General features: G+C 39.2%; 2 protein-coding genes across 3 annotated transcripts in view; one reads left to right on the top strand and one right to left on the bottom strand.

The window, feature by feature from the left end:
- LOC139759613 (short/branched chain specific acyl-CoA dehydrogenase, mitochondrial) overlaps positions 1–6,326 on the top strand; it is a 28,707-nt gene extending 22,381 nt beyond the window's left edge. The window contains exon 9 of the mRNA XM_071681958.1: positions 876–6,326. Within this exon, the coding sequence (XP_071538059.1) occupies positions 876–1,054 (179 nt within the window). The 3' untranslated portion in view covers positions 1,055–6,326. The remainder of the gene's footprint in view (positions 1–875) is intronic.
- Positions 6,327–8,199: 1,873 nt separating this feature from the next.
- Positions 8,200–15,542, bottom strand: part of LOC139759607 (uncharacterized) — a 40,761-nt gene continuing 33,418 nt past the window's right edge. Inside the window, exons 12-13 of one of the 2 annotated variants that reach the window (XM_071681922.1) lie at positions 11,556–11,615; positions 8,200–8,909 (exon numbers count right to left, since the gene is read on the bottom strand). In XM_071681922.1, the coding sequence (XP_071538023.1) occupies positions 8,778–8,909; positions 11,556–11,615 (192 nt within the window). In that variant the 3' untranslated portion in view covers positions 8,200–8,777. Of the gene's footprint in view, positions 8,910–10,460; positions 11,616–15,542 lie in introns of those variants that run through there. The other variant, XM_071681923.1, reaches the window with a different exon arrangement.

The following is a 15,542-nucleotide window of genomic DNA, read 5'->3' as shown; positions in this document are numbered from 1 at the left end:
CGAGGTATGGGCATAGGGTTATGTGGACGAGGGTGGATGTGTTGGAAATATTTGAGAACAATATGTGGTTGAGGTGGTTTGATTAAGTAATATGGAAAGAGTTAGAAAGATGCGTGGTAATAATTAGAGTGTGGTTGAGAGAGCAGAAGAGGGTGTGTTGGAAAGGTTTGGACACATGGAGAGAATGAGTGAGGAAATATTGACAAAGAGGATATATGTGTCAGAGGTGGAGGGAAGAAGGAAAAGCATGAGACCAAATTGGAGGTGGAAGGATGGAGTGAAAAAGATTTTGAGCAATCAGGGCCTGAATATACAGAAGGGTGTGCAAGGAATAGAGTGAATTGGAACGATGTGGTTTACCGGGGCCGATGTGCTGTCAGTGGATTGAACCAGGACCTGTGAAGCGTCTGTGATAAACCATGGAAAGGTCAGTGGGGCCTGGATGTGGAAAGGGAGCTGTGGTTTTGGTGCATTACACATGACAGCTGCAGACTTGAGTGTGAATGAATGTGGCCTTTTTTGTCTGTTCCTGGCGCTGCCTTGCTGGGGGGTGATGCTATTTCATGTATGGTGGGGTGGCGACGAGAACGGATGAAGGCAGCAAGTATGGTTATGCACATGTGTATATATGTATATGTATGTTATACGTTGAAATGTATATGTATGTATATGTGAGTGTGTGGGTGTTTCTGTATATACATATGTAATGTGGGTGGGTTGGGCCATTCTTCATCTGTTTTCTTGCACTACCTTGCTAACGCGGGAGGTGACTGTTAAGTATGATAAGATATAAATAAATAAAGAATAAGAAAATATTGTTGAGACCAGAATTAGCTTGCACCTGCTTTCATTACCTTTTTTTTTCACTTTTGCAGAGGTAGCAACACGAGTCACTTCCAAATGCATTGAGTTAATGGGTGGCGTTGGCTTCACAAAAGATTATCCTGTTGAGAAATTTTACCGGGACTGTAAGATTGGCACAATCTATGAAGGTACATCTCACATACAGCTCAACACTATTGCAAAGCTTGTGGAAAAGGACTATATTCCATAAATGCTCTGGTAGTGTTTAAAGAAACAGGTAGTGTATTGCATATTGCTCATACATTGAATAATATTTAGTTCAGCTTACTTTTCACTGGGTTCAGTAAAAGACTAGGTTACTTTCATGGTCACTGTAAGGCACAAATTATATACTGCAGTTTAGTGGCAAGAAAGCTCCATTTAAGGGAACTTCCATGTTGGTAAAGTGTAACAGAATTGTGAGAAAACAAATTATTACAGTATTTTCATCATCTTTAATTGCCTTAGATTTGATTTTTATTTTCATTGTGGATTATAATGCTGAAAGAACTAAGGTCTCCAGGATATCAGTAATGTTATGTAGCATTTTACACACACAAACTATAACGCCTTGAATAGCCATTTAAAAATGGCTCATGCTAAAAATTCATCTTCTTGGGAACTCTTTAATTTGCTAAGCTGCAGGGAAAGGTTGGAGGCTTTAGATTTACCCACCTTGGAAGAGAGAAGACCAAGAGATGACCTTATCACAACAGTAAGTTTTTAAAGATCAACTAAGTGGACATTTGTTTGAGAGATATAATTAAGAAACGTAATTAAGGAAGTAAAGAAATCTTTGTATTGTACAAGAGTGGTGGATGAATGGAGCAGATTGACTGAAGACAATGGTTGATGCAGAGACCATACATAGATTGAAAGAGGTTGTATGATAGAGAGCATTCAAGAGGTGGGGCCCTGTGAGTGTAAAACTCCCTTTCCTTACAGTACAAGTACGTAAATACACCCAGACCAAATTTTCTTGACTTGTGAAGCTTTTGTGTGTTCCAGAGCTTGTCCATAATATTTTGTCCTTCGTTTTTCTCCAAATTCCTAGGCTATTTGGTGTCACCAGATAGTGGTCTAAATCCTTAGGTAGCTGGAGTAGAACTTTATTCCATTGTAGAATCAAATTATCACCAGTTGATAACAAGAAAAGCATGTCTAAAAGTTCTCCCATGTGGTACAAACACTGACTAAATCAGCATTGGTACTAGAGAGGAAGGGGAAGTATGATGATTGGCTGAGCATGGCCATGTGATCATGATCCTGCTCTGTGATTTTTGCTTGGCCTGGGAGGCATTACTCGTGTCAGTCTTGCAACAAGATGCTGGATTGTACAATGAAGAGCTTTGTCCTACTTGTTTGCTGTTTCCTGCACCAGGAGCAGACAAAGAAAGGCTGCATTTGCTCACATCCATTTTTCACTTCTGTGTAATGCATTGAAACTACAGCCCCCTATCCACAATCAGGCCTCTTAGACCTTTCCATGGTTTCCCCTGGCTGTTTCATATGCCTTGGTTCAGCCCTCTTACAGTATTTTGCCCCCTGTATGCCATATCACTCCAATTTACTCTGTCCCATGCAAACCTTTTACCCTCCTGCATGTCTAGGCCCCAAGCACTCAAAGTAAATCTGAATAAGAGCAAGGTTATTAGGTTCAGTAGGGTTGAGGGACAAGTTAGTTGGGATGTAAGTTTGAATGGAGAAAAATTGGAAGTGAAGTGTTTTAGATATCTGGGAGTGGACTTAGAAGTGAATGGAACCATGGAAGTGAGTCATTGTATAGGGGAGGGGTTGAAGGTTCTAGGAGCAATGAAGAATGTGTGAGGAGTTATCTATCACAGAGTGTGAAAATGGGTATGTTTGAAGGAATAGTAGTTCCACCAATATTATATAGCTGCAAGACATGAGCTATAGATAGGATTGTATGGAGGAGGGTGGATGTGTTAGAAATGAAATGTTTGAGGACAATATGTGCTGTGATGTGGTTTGATCGAGTAGGTGATGAAAGAGTAAGAGAGGTGTGTGGTTATAAAAAAAGTGTGGCAGAAGAGGGTGTGTTGAAAAGGTTTGGGCATATGGAGAGAATGAGTGAGGAAAGGTTGACAAATAGGATATATGTGTCAAAGATGGAGAGAAGAAGGAGAAGCTGGAGGGTTTTGATTGAGAGGGTGAAGGCACGTACAGAGCAGCAGATTGGGGAACAGCAGTGTGGTTTCAGAAGTGGTAGATGTGTGGATCAGGTGTTTGCTTTGAAGAATGCGTGTGAGAACTACTTGGAAAAACAGATGGATTTGTATGTAGCATTTTAGGATGTGTTCAGGATATATGGTATAGAGGACAACTGTTGGATGGTGTGAAAGCTTTTTATGGAGTAGCAAATGTATGTGTAAGAGTGGATGGAGAGCTGAGTGAAAGTTTTGGGACACATTTAGGTGTAAGGTAGGACTGTGTGATGTCATCATGGCTTTTTCATATATTTATATATATGGATGGAGTGATAAGTGAGATGAAAGCAAAACTAGGGAAAAGGGGTGTAGAGATGGAGTGTGGTGGTGAGATATGGTGGCTAGTGGCAAGCCCTTTTTCGGATGATACTGTGTTTGCTGAGACCGAAGAGGAGTTGCAGATGTTTGTGTGTTTTATGATGTGCAAGCTTAGGCAATTGAAGGTAAATGCAAGTAAAGGTAAAGTAATGGTGTTTGAAAGGAAATAAAGTGCAAGTATAGATTTTGTAAAAACTATGTAGAATGAAAGAAGGAAGTGTATTTGATTGTGCTTTGGATATGGGTGAAAAAGACTGGAGAAGTGAGAGAATTTGAGTATATGGAAGGAGAGATAAGGGAGAGAGTAGTACATTCATTATCCATCCAAAGCTGTAGGTCCTTTAGGAGATGATGCAGACTTCCACTAATCAAAGTTGTGAGAAGCTATGATGTAGGGCCCATGCAATTCAAAGTGAGTCCGAGCCTGGCTTGATGCAGCCAGCCAAGGAAGTCCAAGCTGGGTCCAGTGTAGTATGTGGGTTAAATAGAAATGATTATTTTACCCATTAGAAACATTCAGGAAGACATTTATTTTCAAATCTTTTACAAATAAGAGATGTTACATGTCCTGACCTGAGCATGTACCCTAATCTTTAAGTTTCACAAGTATGAAATGTCACTGTTTAAGCCTATCATTAAGCAGAGGCTCACAGCATCTTACTGTGGATTCATGTTTCACTTTATACACAAGACATGAGTAGAGAACATGTACAAGTGATACAAGACTGCATCTATTTAATTCATCCATGGAATTAGTAACAGAAAGAAAAACAAGACATTGGAAGATTATAAGAGGATAAAGGGGAGAAAGAATACTGCCCACATATTCCCTGCATGTCGTAGAAGGCAACTAAAAGGGGAGGGGGCAGGAGGCTCCTGTTTTTAATTTTCCAAAAGAGGGAACAGAGAAGGGGACCAAGTGAGGGTATTCCCTCTAAGGCTCAGGAAATGGCAAATATGTATGAAATACATATTGCAAAGATGTTTCAGTTGTGTTGATTACATAATCACAAAAGTCATATTTATTAAAGGACTGGATAAATTGTCAAAAACCCCAAATTTTAGATTCTTGTATGAATATACTTTTTTTATGTTGAAGGCTCCAGTCATGGACAAAAGTACACATCAAGACCGGGCCTTGATTGAAATAAAGAGAGAATTATGAATTGGAAAATGAAAAGACAAAGGAAAGTATTTACAAATTTTTGAGTACATGAAAGACCTGTGTTTTGAAATGTGCCAGGTTGTAGGTATTGGGAAAAACATGAGAATGTAGAGAGTTCCAAAGCTTTAATGAGTAGGGAAAGAAGCAGGTATCAAGACAACTCACCCTTGAGTTGCCATTGGCCACACAATAATCATGTGACACAGCAACTTGCCCAGTATTGTGTGGTCTAGCTATTGGTGGGGGCACACAAGCTGCCAGCTGTCTTAAGCAATAACCAAAGTAATACCTAAAGAAGAGGAAAAGTGAGCCAGTATTGTGGCATAGCAAGGGAGCCAAGTTTGGAAGTTAGCTTGGAACAGTTTATAAGTTGAACCGCTTTCAGCTAGGTCCTGTCAAATAAGGATACAGAGCTAGAACCACCCCGAATGTGAGAACAGTACTCCACACAAAGATGAATTGATCCATTGTATAAATGGAGCAACTTTTCAAAAGAGAAGTTTTGACGTCAATACAGGACACCCAGTTTCTTAGAGGCAGTAGGTAAACAACAGTGATGCATGTTTGTATACTTATTTTTGTAACTGTATTTGGCACCATAGATGTATGATAACTCTAAGTACTTTAGTTTTCAGTATATAACTCCTTAGAATTATATGAAATATTTTATTTTATGCTTACTTTTATTTGCATTGTATATTGTAGTAACATTATCATCTGGTTAGTAAAATGTGTAATGATCTTAGACTGTATTCCCTGTACCGAAAGGTGTCAGTTCTCTTGATTTTGCCCTCCTCCGTGGGAATCAGGAGTGGTTATACTTTTTTTTCTCCTGTTCATTTTTTATTAATATTGCACATCACCATTTTCCAGCCTGGTTTTTGTGTTTTCATAGTTATTACTCAAGTTCCAATAAGATATCAAACTTGTAGAAGTATTTTGCACTGATCTATTAGTGAAAACAGCAAGGGACCTCAGGGCCAAAATCTTTCTCTATCACCCAATCTGCATCTTTGCATCAGTTTGAGTCCTCTCCTACGTTTGTCACTTATTAACTTCCCAGGAGTCATTGTAAGGTCTTTTTGTTTGTACGCTTTAAAGAACTCCCAAATCATTTCCTTTACATTTTTTCGTAATGTTCAGAACAGGTTTGCTTTATGAATAAGTATTCCTGGTTGATTTACCTAGCATTAGAAACTAAGCACTATACCTGGGCACAAGAGGATATAAAGAAACAAAGGAAAACATGAAAGAATGCAATAAGATATTGAAACTAGGTGTGCAAAAAACAAAATTGCATGAGGTCGTGTACTGCCTTAATTGTTCATTATTGACTAGGGAATAAAGAGGGTTGGAGTGAAAGAGGGGTAGGATATCTGTGGAAGAGGACAGAGGTCTATTTTAGGGATAGATGGGTTGTAATTGTGGGTTACACTTTAGGGAGTGGGGTAAATGGCCCTGATTGTCCCAAATATTAACAAGAGTGTCTCAAATTTATACCCACCTTTTTGTCACATTTTGCCTTTTAACAGTATGAAGCTGAATTCATGATCAATTGTGGGGAGGGAAACTAGGCATTTCCCTTTTTTATTTCTGTTCAGCTGTGAATACTTTGGAAATGTTGTTTGGAAAAATTGGTGGCACACAAGAATACTTTGGTGAATATAATTTTGTTAAAAATTAAACATCATCCTTTTCTGAGATTTATTGTATGATGTAACAGGAACTATATTTAACAAGCTACAGATACATATAGTAAACATTGACATAAAGCCTTATTTTAAAATCCTTATTCATGTGACATGTTTACACAGGATAAGAGACTACCAAGTCTCTTTGGTTAAGTCGAACTCACATCAGTGTGTTGTCTTCTCATGTTTTACAGCGCATGTTAAATTTTTACTACATTGATTTTAAATAGACTACATCAAGCTGCTGTCAAACATAACATTGCGAGAATTTGTAGACACAGAACAACATTATGGATAGCTTCACCGGTCATAATCATAATGTCATGTTTGAGTTACACACTGGTAAATCCTGTATGCAAGTTCATCGCTAGAAACTTGTTCCTGACACGATTTCTTTTCCAGTAGTCTATAAACTATGATAAGCAAGGGATGATCATACTTATAATCCTGGTTTTGATGTAGAATATTCTTCAGTGTATATGTATTGTTTTGAGAAGCACATAGGATGCACCCTGATTTTAAACAGAAGTATTTGGGAAAATAATTCTTCAGTTTGTGTAGGTATTTGATATTTACTCTTAGCATTATATATACAGAAAAAAAGTATTAATATAGCATCCCTAGGCTATGCCTTTTCATAAATCAGCAATACAAAGAGGTTGTCCCAAAATCACTGATACCACTGACCGATCACTGACATTTACGAAATAGGATCCGCTAAGAGAACACGAATACTATTACTGCTAATATCCTGCATAGCATATTGAATGAATAGTGTATGTTAGAAACATTAAACTTGTATTAATTGATGTCAGTTAGCATTAATGAATATGTAACAGGTGAAAATATGACCAGAATAATTTGCACAGTATCTTTATATTCATAACTGTATTTTGCTAGGTCTGGTGGAAAGGTACTTGCCACCATTATTTGTCTCTCATAGTCTCATACAGTATCAAAAAACAAACGTACCGTATGTTGGATGTCTTCATCTTTCTTTTATTGACTAATATCTGTAACAATAAATTATGAACTGTACAACCAAAAATATGGCAAATGCTATGTACAACATTTTCATATTGAACAGCATACCACCTGGGACTGATGATAAGATTAGGTACACTACCATTTGCCTGTACTGATATTTTATACAGCATTTAAGGAAAATCTGTACTAAATGTTAAATATCTTTAACTTTCTTGTATTTTGTTTTTCATATGTGCTCATAGTTTCCCTGTTTAGCAATGCAGTGCCAGGAACAGATGAAAACAACAGCTTTATTTGCTTACATCTACTCACTAAGTGTCATGCATAACAGCCTACCATCCACAGCCAAGCTCCACAGACCAGTAGCATGCTTTCCCCATACTACTTCACTTACCCTGGTTCAGCCCATTGACACCAGTTTGTTTAATCCCATGCATGCCTCTTATCCTTCTGAATGATCAGGCCCCAGCACCTAACTGCCTATTTTACTCTGGCCTATTTCCTTGTAGATTCATACACTGCCACCAACTTCTAGAGTTTCTCTTTAGTGTCTATTAATGGAGCTGTGTCATCTGCAAACAGCAAATGACTCAACCCCAAAGCCCTATAGACCAACCCTTTTCTTTTCAAAGATGTGGTAGTAAGAAGAGTATGGTTGAGAGAGCTGAAAATGATTTTTTGAAGTGGCTTAGACTTATGAAGAGAATCACTGAAGAAAGGTTGACCAAGAGGATATATATTTCAGAAGTGGAGGGGAAAGTTGAGAAAGTGGTGGCATGCGCAAAGTTTCATACTGGAGAGGAACAGTATGGTTTAAGGAGTAGTAGATTATGTCTGAAGTAGGTGTTTACTTTGAAGAATGTGAATGAGTAATAAACAGGGAAACAAGGATTTTTATGTGGCATTTGTGCAACTGAATTTCCTAACAATAGGGATGACTGTTGTTGATAGGTTAGGTGGATATTTTAACAAACGTATAGATCATGGAGAAGTGCCTGAAGTTTGGTGGAATGCACACAGTAACACTATATAAAATGCAAGAGGGCCAAAGCTGAGTGTTCAAATTACAGATGTACATATAAGTTTGTTAAGTATGACTCAGAAATTATATGGAAGTGTGGTGACTGAGAGGATGAAAGCATGCACAGAGCATATGACCTCTTTAATGCTATTGCTAATGTTGGCAGGAAAAGTATCACCCTGTAGACCTTAACAATTCAGTCACATTATACGCTTTATTGGATTTTGCTACTCATAATGTTATTGAGTCGGTCTTAAGTGCTAATATTGATAACTTCAACCTATGCCAGGTACCTTAAAAGCAAATATTATTATCAACCAAATCAAGATAGCACAAGGAAAGTGGTTAAACACACATCTCTACTCTGGCCAGCCACCCATGCTAAACATCCCTTAACCAGAAAACATTCCATACAGGTGTGTATGCTTGTGTTAGGAGTTGAAACTTTATGAATTATTTACACCTGGTGGGGCAGATTTCTTCAATGAAACATGTAGTGCAATGTAAAGTTTCAATAAACTAAATTACATGAACTCCTGATGAAGTGCAGTTACCCATTTATATATGACAGCTCGGGACAGTGTGAGTAGATATGGCCTTTTCTTGTCTGTTTCCTGGTGATACCTCACTGACGGAGGGGGTGGCGATGCTGTTTCCTGTGGGGCAGGTTGGTGCCAGGAATGGATGATGGCAAGCAAATATGCAAATGTATGTGCATGTGTATGTATATGTAGGTATATATGTATATGTTGATATGTATATGTATGTATATATATGTTATATTTATATTTTATTATGCTTAATCGCTGTTTCCTGCATCAGCAAGGTAGAGCAAGGGTACGTTTGAAGGAATGTTATATGGTTGCAAGGCATGGGCTGTAGATAGGTTTGTATGGAGCAGGGAGGATGTGTTGGGAATGAAATGTTTGAGGACAATATGTGGTGTGAGGTGGTTTGATCGAGTAAGTAATGAAAAGGTAAGAGAAATGTATGGTAATAAAAAGATTGTGGTTGAGAGAGCAGAAGAGGGTGTGTTGAAATGGTTTGGACACATGGAGAGGAGTGCGGAAAGATTGACAAAGAGGGTATGTGTGTCAAAGGTGGAGGGAACAAGGAGAAGCTGAAGACCAAATTGGAGGTGAAAGGATGGAGTGAAAAAGATTTTGAGCAATTGGAGCTTGAACATACAGGAGGGTGAAAAGCGTGCAAGGAACAGAGTGAATTGGAATGATGTGGTATACCGGGGTTACCATGCTGTCAATGGACTGAACCAGGGCATGTGAAGGGTCTTGGGTAAACCATGGAAAGGTCTGTGGGGCCTGGATATGGAAAAGGAGCTGTGGTTTCGGTACATTACATATGACAGCTAGAGACTGAGTGTGAACGAATGTGGCCTTTTTGTCTGTTCCTGGCACAACCTCGCTGGAGGATGGGGGGATGCTATTTCATGTATGGTGGGTTGGCAACAGGAATGGATGAAAGCAGCAAGTATGAATATGTACATGTGTATGTGTGTGTTGAAATGTATATGTATGTATGTATGTGTATGGGCATATATATATATATATATATATATATATATATATATATATATATATATATATATATCTTTTCTTTCAAACTATTTGCCATTTCCCGCGTTAGCGAGGTAGCGTTAAGAACAGAGAACTGGGCCTTTGAGGGAATATCCTCACCTGGCCCCCATCTCTGTTCCTTCTTTTGGAAAAATTAAAAAAAAAAAATAATGAGAGGGGAGGATTTCCAGCCCCCGCTCCCTCCCCTTTTAGTCGCCTTCTACGACACACAGGGAATACGTGGAAAGTATTCTTTCTCCCCTATCCCCAGGGATAAGAATATATATATATATATATATATATATATATATATATATATATATATATATATATATATATTCTTTCTTTTAAACTATTCGCCATTTCCCGCATTAGCGAGGTAGCGTTAAGAACAGAGGACTGGGCCTTTTTTGGAATATCCTCACCTGGCCCCCTCTGTTCCTTCTTTTGGAAAAAAAAAAAAAAAACCTCACACCACACATTGTCCTCAAACATCTCATTTCCAGCACATCCACCCTCCTGCGCACAACTTTATCCATATATATATATATATATTTTTTTTTTTTTTTACTTTTTTACTTTTATATATATATATATATATATATATATATATATATATATATATATATATATATATATATGGATAGAGTTGTGCGCAGGAGGGTGGATGTGCTGGAAATGAGATGTTTGAGGGCAATGTGTGGTGTGAGGTGGTTTGATCGAGTAAGTAATGTAAGGGTAAGAGAGATGTGTGGAAATAAAAAGAGCGTGGTTGAGAGAGCAGAAGAGGGTGTTTTGAAATGGTTTGGGCACATGGAGAGAATGAATGAGGAAGGATTGACCAAGAGGATATATGTGTCGGAGGTGGAGGGAACAAGGAGAAGTGGGAGACCAAATTCCAGGTGGAAAGATGGAGTGAAAAAGATTTTGTGTGATCGGGGCCTGAACATGCAGGAGGGTGAAAGGAGGGCAAGGAATAGAGTGAATTGGATCGATGTGGTATACCGGGGTTGACGTGCTGTCAGTGGATTGAATCAGGGCATGTGAAGCGTCTGGGGTAAACCATGGAAAGCTGTGTAGGTATGTATATTTGTGTGTGTGGACGTATGTATATACATGTGTATGGGGGTGGGTTGGGCCATTTCTTTCGTCTGTTTCCTTGTGCTACCTCGCAAACGCGGGAGACAGCGACAAAGCAAAAAAAAAAAAAAAAAAAAAATTTTATATGAGTGGATGGGCCATTCTTCATCAGTTTTACTGGCACTACCTTGCTGATGCAGGAAACGACAATCAAGTATAATAAAAAAAATATAAAAAATATGGTATTTAATAAGCTTGTTCATTGTAATAGAGAAATGAAGTGGATAGTAGAATAACACTGTGATAAAAAGGTATAAGTAAGGTTATCTGATAATTACAGTTCAGACAGGCTTTAAATGAAGAGTCAAACATGTGCTGGATTAAAAGTAATCAATAAGTGATGGACTAAGTAGTCAAGCAAATGGCAGATTATGAAAAATATTAACTGCGTAATAACAGTATCTGCTGGTAATGAAACAGGTAACTGGTGCAGAAGTCACAGTAGATACTTGGTAAATAAACAGCTATTCAAAAATATAGTTACTTCATTTGGTCCATAATCCAATTTAAGAAATATCTGACTTCAGTGTATACACCAGGGAGTGAAGCATCTGTGCAGGAACCTGATCCAAAGGACACTATACCCACCTGGACATATTTTTTAGAGCCTATGGGCCATTCCACAACAGATGGACCTCCACTGTCACCCTGAGGGAGTTATAAGAAAGTAGATGAAACTAATCAATGGTAAAACAGGCAGTAATGATTATGAGTAACTTTATACTTGTACAAATATGATCCTAAATTTTTACTCGTTCTACTATTGCCATAGCTGCTTTTACTGTCACTACTGCATCATTATAAACTTAGCTACCACTACCACTACTACTAATGATCTTCTGTTGTGCTGCCATTGCTCATACAAAACTAATGTAATAGTACATCAGCCGATAAGGTACATGCATTAAAGTTACATTTCTTCATTAAATCTAAACTTCTAACTATACCTCTGCCTGTTTTATGTAAGATATCCTAATGGACAATAATCTTTTAATCGAGGGCAAAAATTTACATTTTTGTTCACTATTTTCTACGTTAGCACAGTAGTGCTAGGCATAGTCAAAGGCCACATTTACTCATCCATTCTTTGCCTGTCTTGTACAATGCATTAAAACCACAGCCCGCTGTCCACAACCAGTATCAGAGACCTTTCCATTGTTTCCCTTGGCAGCTTCACATGGCATGGTTCAATCCATTGACAGGATGTCGCCCTCTGTATAGCACATTTTTCCATTACACTCTGTCCTGAACACATTTTTCACCCTCCTGCATTCAGGCTGCAATCACTCAAAATCTTTTCACTCCAGCGTTCCATCTACAGTTTGGTCTCACCCTTCTTTTCCCCTCCACTTCTGACTCATAAATAGTCTTTTTCAACTTTTCCTCACTTATCCTTTTCTTACATCTATACCATTTCAGCAATTCTAGCACACCCCATTCAACTCTCTCATACCACACCATTCTCTTTTTCTTGTATTCCTTACTCACTCAAGCTACCTCAGACTACATATTGTCCTCAGACATTTTATTCCCAGCACATCCAACCTATGCACATTCTCATCAATAGCCCATGCCTTGTATCTGAACAACACTGGGACTACTATACCTTAAAATATACCCATTTTCACCCTCCACATATTCCTCAATGCTTCCAAAACCTTTGCCTCCTCACTCACCCTATGACTTGCTTCTGCTTCCATGTTTCCATTCACTGCTACGTCCACTCGCAAGTATCTAAAACACCCCCCTGCCTCCAAATTTTCTGTATTCAAACTCTTACCCCAACTAACCTGCCCCCCCAGCCTTGCTGAATCTTATAATCTTGCTTTTGTACATTTTTACTCTCAACTTCCTCCCCTCACCCATTCCTCCAAACTCAGACACCAACTTCTGCAGTTTTTATCTCTCAAATTTGCCACCAGTGCTGTCATCAGCAAACAATATCTCTCTCTCTCTCTCTCTCTCTCTCTCTCTCTCTCTCTCTCTCTCTCTCTCTCTCTCTCTCTCTCTCTCTCTCTCTCTCTCTCTCTCTCTCTCTCTCTCTCTCTCTCTCTCTCTCTCTCTCTCTCTCGTGATAAGGACATCACACACCCCTGCTGCAGACCCACCTTCAACTGGAACCATTTACCCTCCTCTCTAGCTACAATCACACACACTTCACACTCATGATAAATACTTCACACTGCTTTCCTTCGGCAACATATAGTCATAAGGTCTTCCACAGGGCATCTGTATCACGTGCTTTTTCAGATCCATAAATGCCACACACATATCTTCCTGTTTCTTTAAGTATTTTGCACACACATTCTTTAATGCAACACTTAATCCACACATCCTCTGTCACTCTGGAAACCACATTGTTCTTCCTAACAAGCACTAAACAACACTTTTCTCTAATTAAACTTAAACTCCAACTCACCAGACATATACCTTAGAGAAACCATACTCCCCAAACAAGCACGAGTCACACTCTTCCAGTTCCACTCTGGACATCTTCCTTCAACTACAACACTATAAACATAATTTCAAAAAAAGACTCTTTATGCCCATGATGCAACTATCATAAAGAAGATACCAAGCACATACTACTCATTTGCCTTGCGCTCTCTGCACATAGACCCACATACAGTAATACAATACTTATGACCTGTGATCCCGACTGTTGAATGTTGCCAGATTTCTGACTGCTCCTTAAGCCTCATAAGGACAAGAGGGAGTCCTGGGCAGGATGTAAAGTGATTTTATACAATATACATATTTCTTTTTCTTTCTTTCATACTATTCGCCATTTCCTGCATCAGCGAGGTAGCGTTAAGAACAGTGGACTGGGCTTTTGAGGGAATATCCTCACTTGGCCCCCTTCTCTGTTCCTTCTTTTGGAAAATTGAAAAAAAAAAAGAGAGGGGAGGATTTCCAGCCACCCGCTCTCTCCCCTTTTAGTCACCTTCTACAACACGCAGGGGATACGTGGGAAGTATTCTTTCTCCCCTATCCCCTATTTCAATACACCCTTTTTTGCTCTTTCAACCACACTCTTTTTATTACCACACATCCCTCTTATCCTTTCATTACTTACTCGATCAAACCACCTCACACCACATATTGTCCTCAAACATTTCATTTCCAACATATCCACCCTCCTCTGTACAACCCTATTTGTATAGCCCATGCCTCGCAACCATATAACATTGTTAGAACCACCATTCCTTTAAAAATACCCATTTTTGTTCTCCGAGATAACGTTCTCACGTTCCACACATTCTTCAACACTCCCAGAATCTTCGCCCCCTCCCCCACCCTGTGACTCACTTCCGCTTCCATGGTTCCATTTGCTGCTAAGTCCACTCCCAGATATCTAAAACACTTCACTTCATCCAGTTTTTCTCCATTCAAACTTACCTCCCAATTGACTTGTCCTTCAGAATTGTACCTAATGACCTTGCTCTTATTCACATGTACTCTCAGCTTTCTTCATTCGCACACTTTACCAAACTCAGTCACCAGCTTCTGCAGTTTCTCACCCGAATCAGCCACCAGCGCTGTATCATCAGCGAACTAGTGACTCGCTTCCCAAGCCCTCTCATCCAGAACAGACTGCATACTTGCCCCTCTCTCCAAAACTCTTGCATTCACCTCCCTAACAACCCCATCCATAAACAAATTAAACAACCATGGAGACATCACGCACCCCTGCCGCAAACCAACATTCACTGGGAACCAATCACTGCTTCTAGTAACTTGCCTCCCACACCATATGCATACATATATTTTTTTTTTTTTTTTTTTTTCACTGTCTCCCGCGTTTGCGAGGTAGCGCAAGGAAACAGACGAAAGAAATGGCCCAACCCACCCCCATACACATGTATATACATACGTCCACACACGCAAATATACATACCTACACAGCTTTCCATGGTTTACCCCAGATGCTTCACATGCCCTGATTCAATCCACTGACAGCACGTCAACCCCGGTATACCACATCGGTCCAATTCACTCTATTCCTTGCCCTCCTTTCACCCTCCTGCATGCTCAAGCCCCGATCACACAAAATCTTTTTCACTCCATCTTTCCACCTCCAATTTGGTCTCCCACTTCTCCTCGTTCCCTCCACCTCCGACACATATATCCTCTGGGACAATCTTTCCTCACTCATTCTCTCCATGTGCCCAAACCATTTCAAAACACCCTCTTCTGCTCTCTCAACCAATGGATGGGGTTGTTTTTATTATACTTTGTCGCTGTCTCCCGCGTTTGCGAGGTAGCGCAATGTGGAAAATTCAAAGAAGTCCTTACATTATGTAATGAGTTTTTAGGTGTCATTCCAAGATAATTCATATATTAATGGAAACAATTATCATGAATATTTGTGCTGGATCACTTTTAAAACCCCATAAGTTTCACTTATTTATACCTGAGAATACTCTTGGTGTTTCTTATAAGACTGGCAGTGGAGCAGCACTTGAAAATAACTTTATGTCATTTGTTTGAAAACCTACATTGATTTCAGTAACAAACATTTGGAAATAGTACTTTAGAGTCTCTGAGAATATCCTGCACAGCGTATACTGCAGT

Source organism: Panulirus ornatus, chromosome 33, assembly GCF_036320965.1.
Source record: "Panulirus ornatus isolate Po-2019 chromosome 33, ASM3632096v1, whole genome shotgun sequence".
NCBI classification, from domain to species: Eukaryota; Metazoa; Arthropoda; class Malacostraca; order Decapoda; family Palinuridae; genus Panulirus; species Panulirus ornatus.
This window is presented reverse-complemented; position numbering and strand designations above follow the sequence as displayed.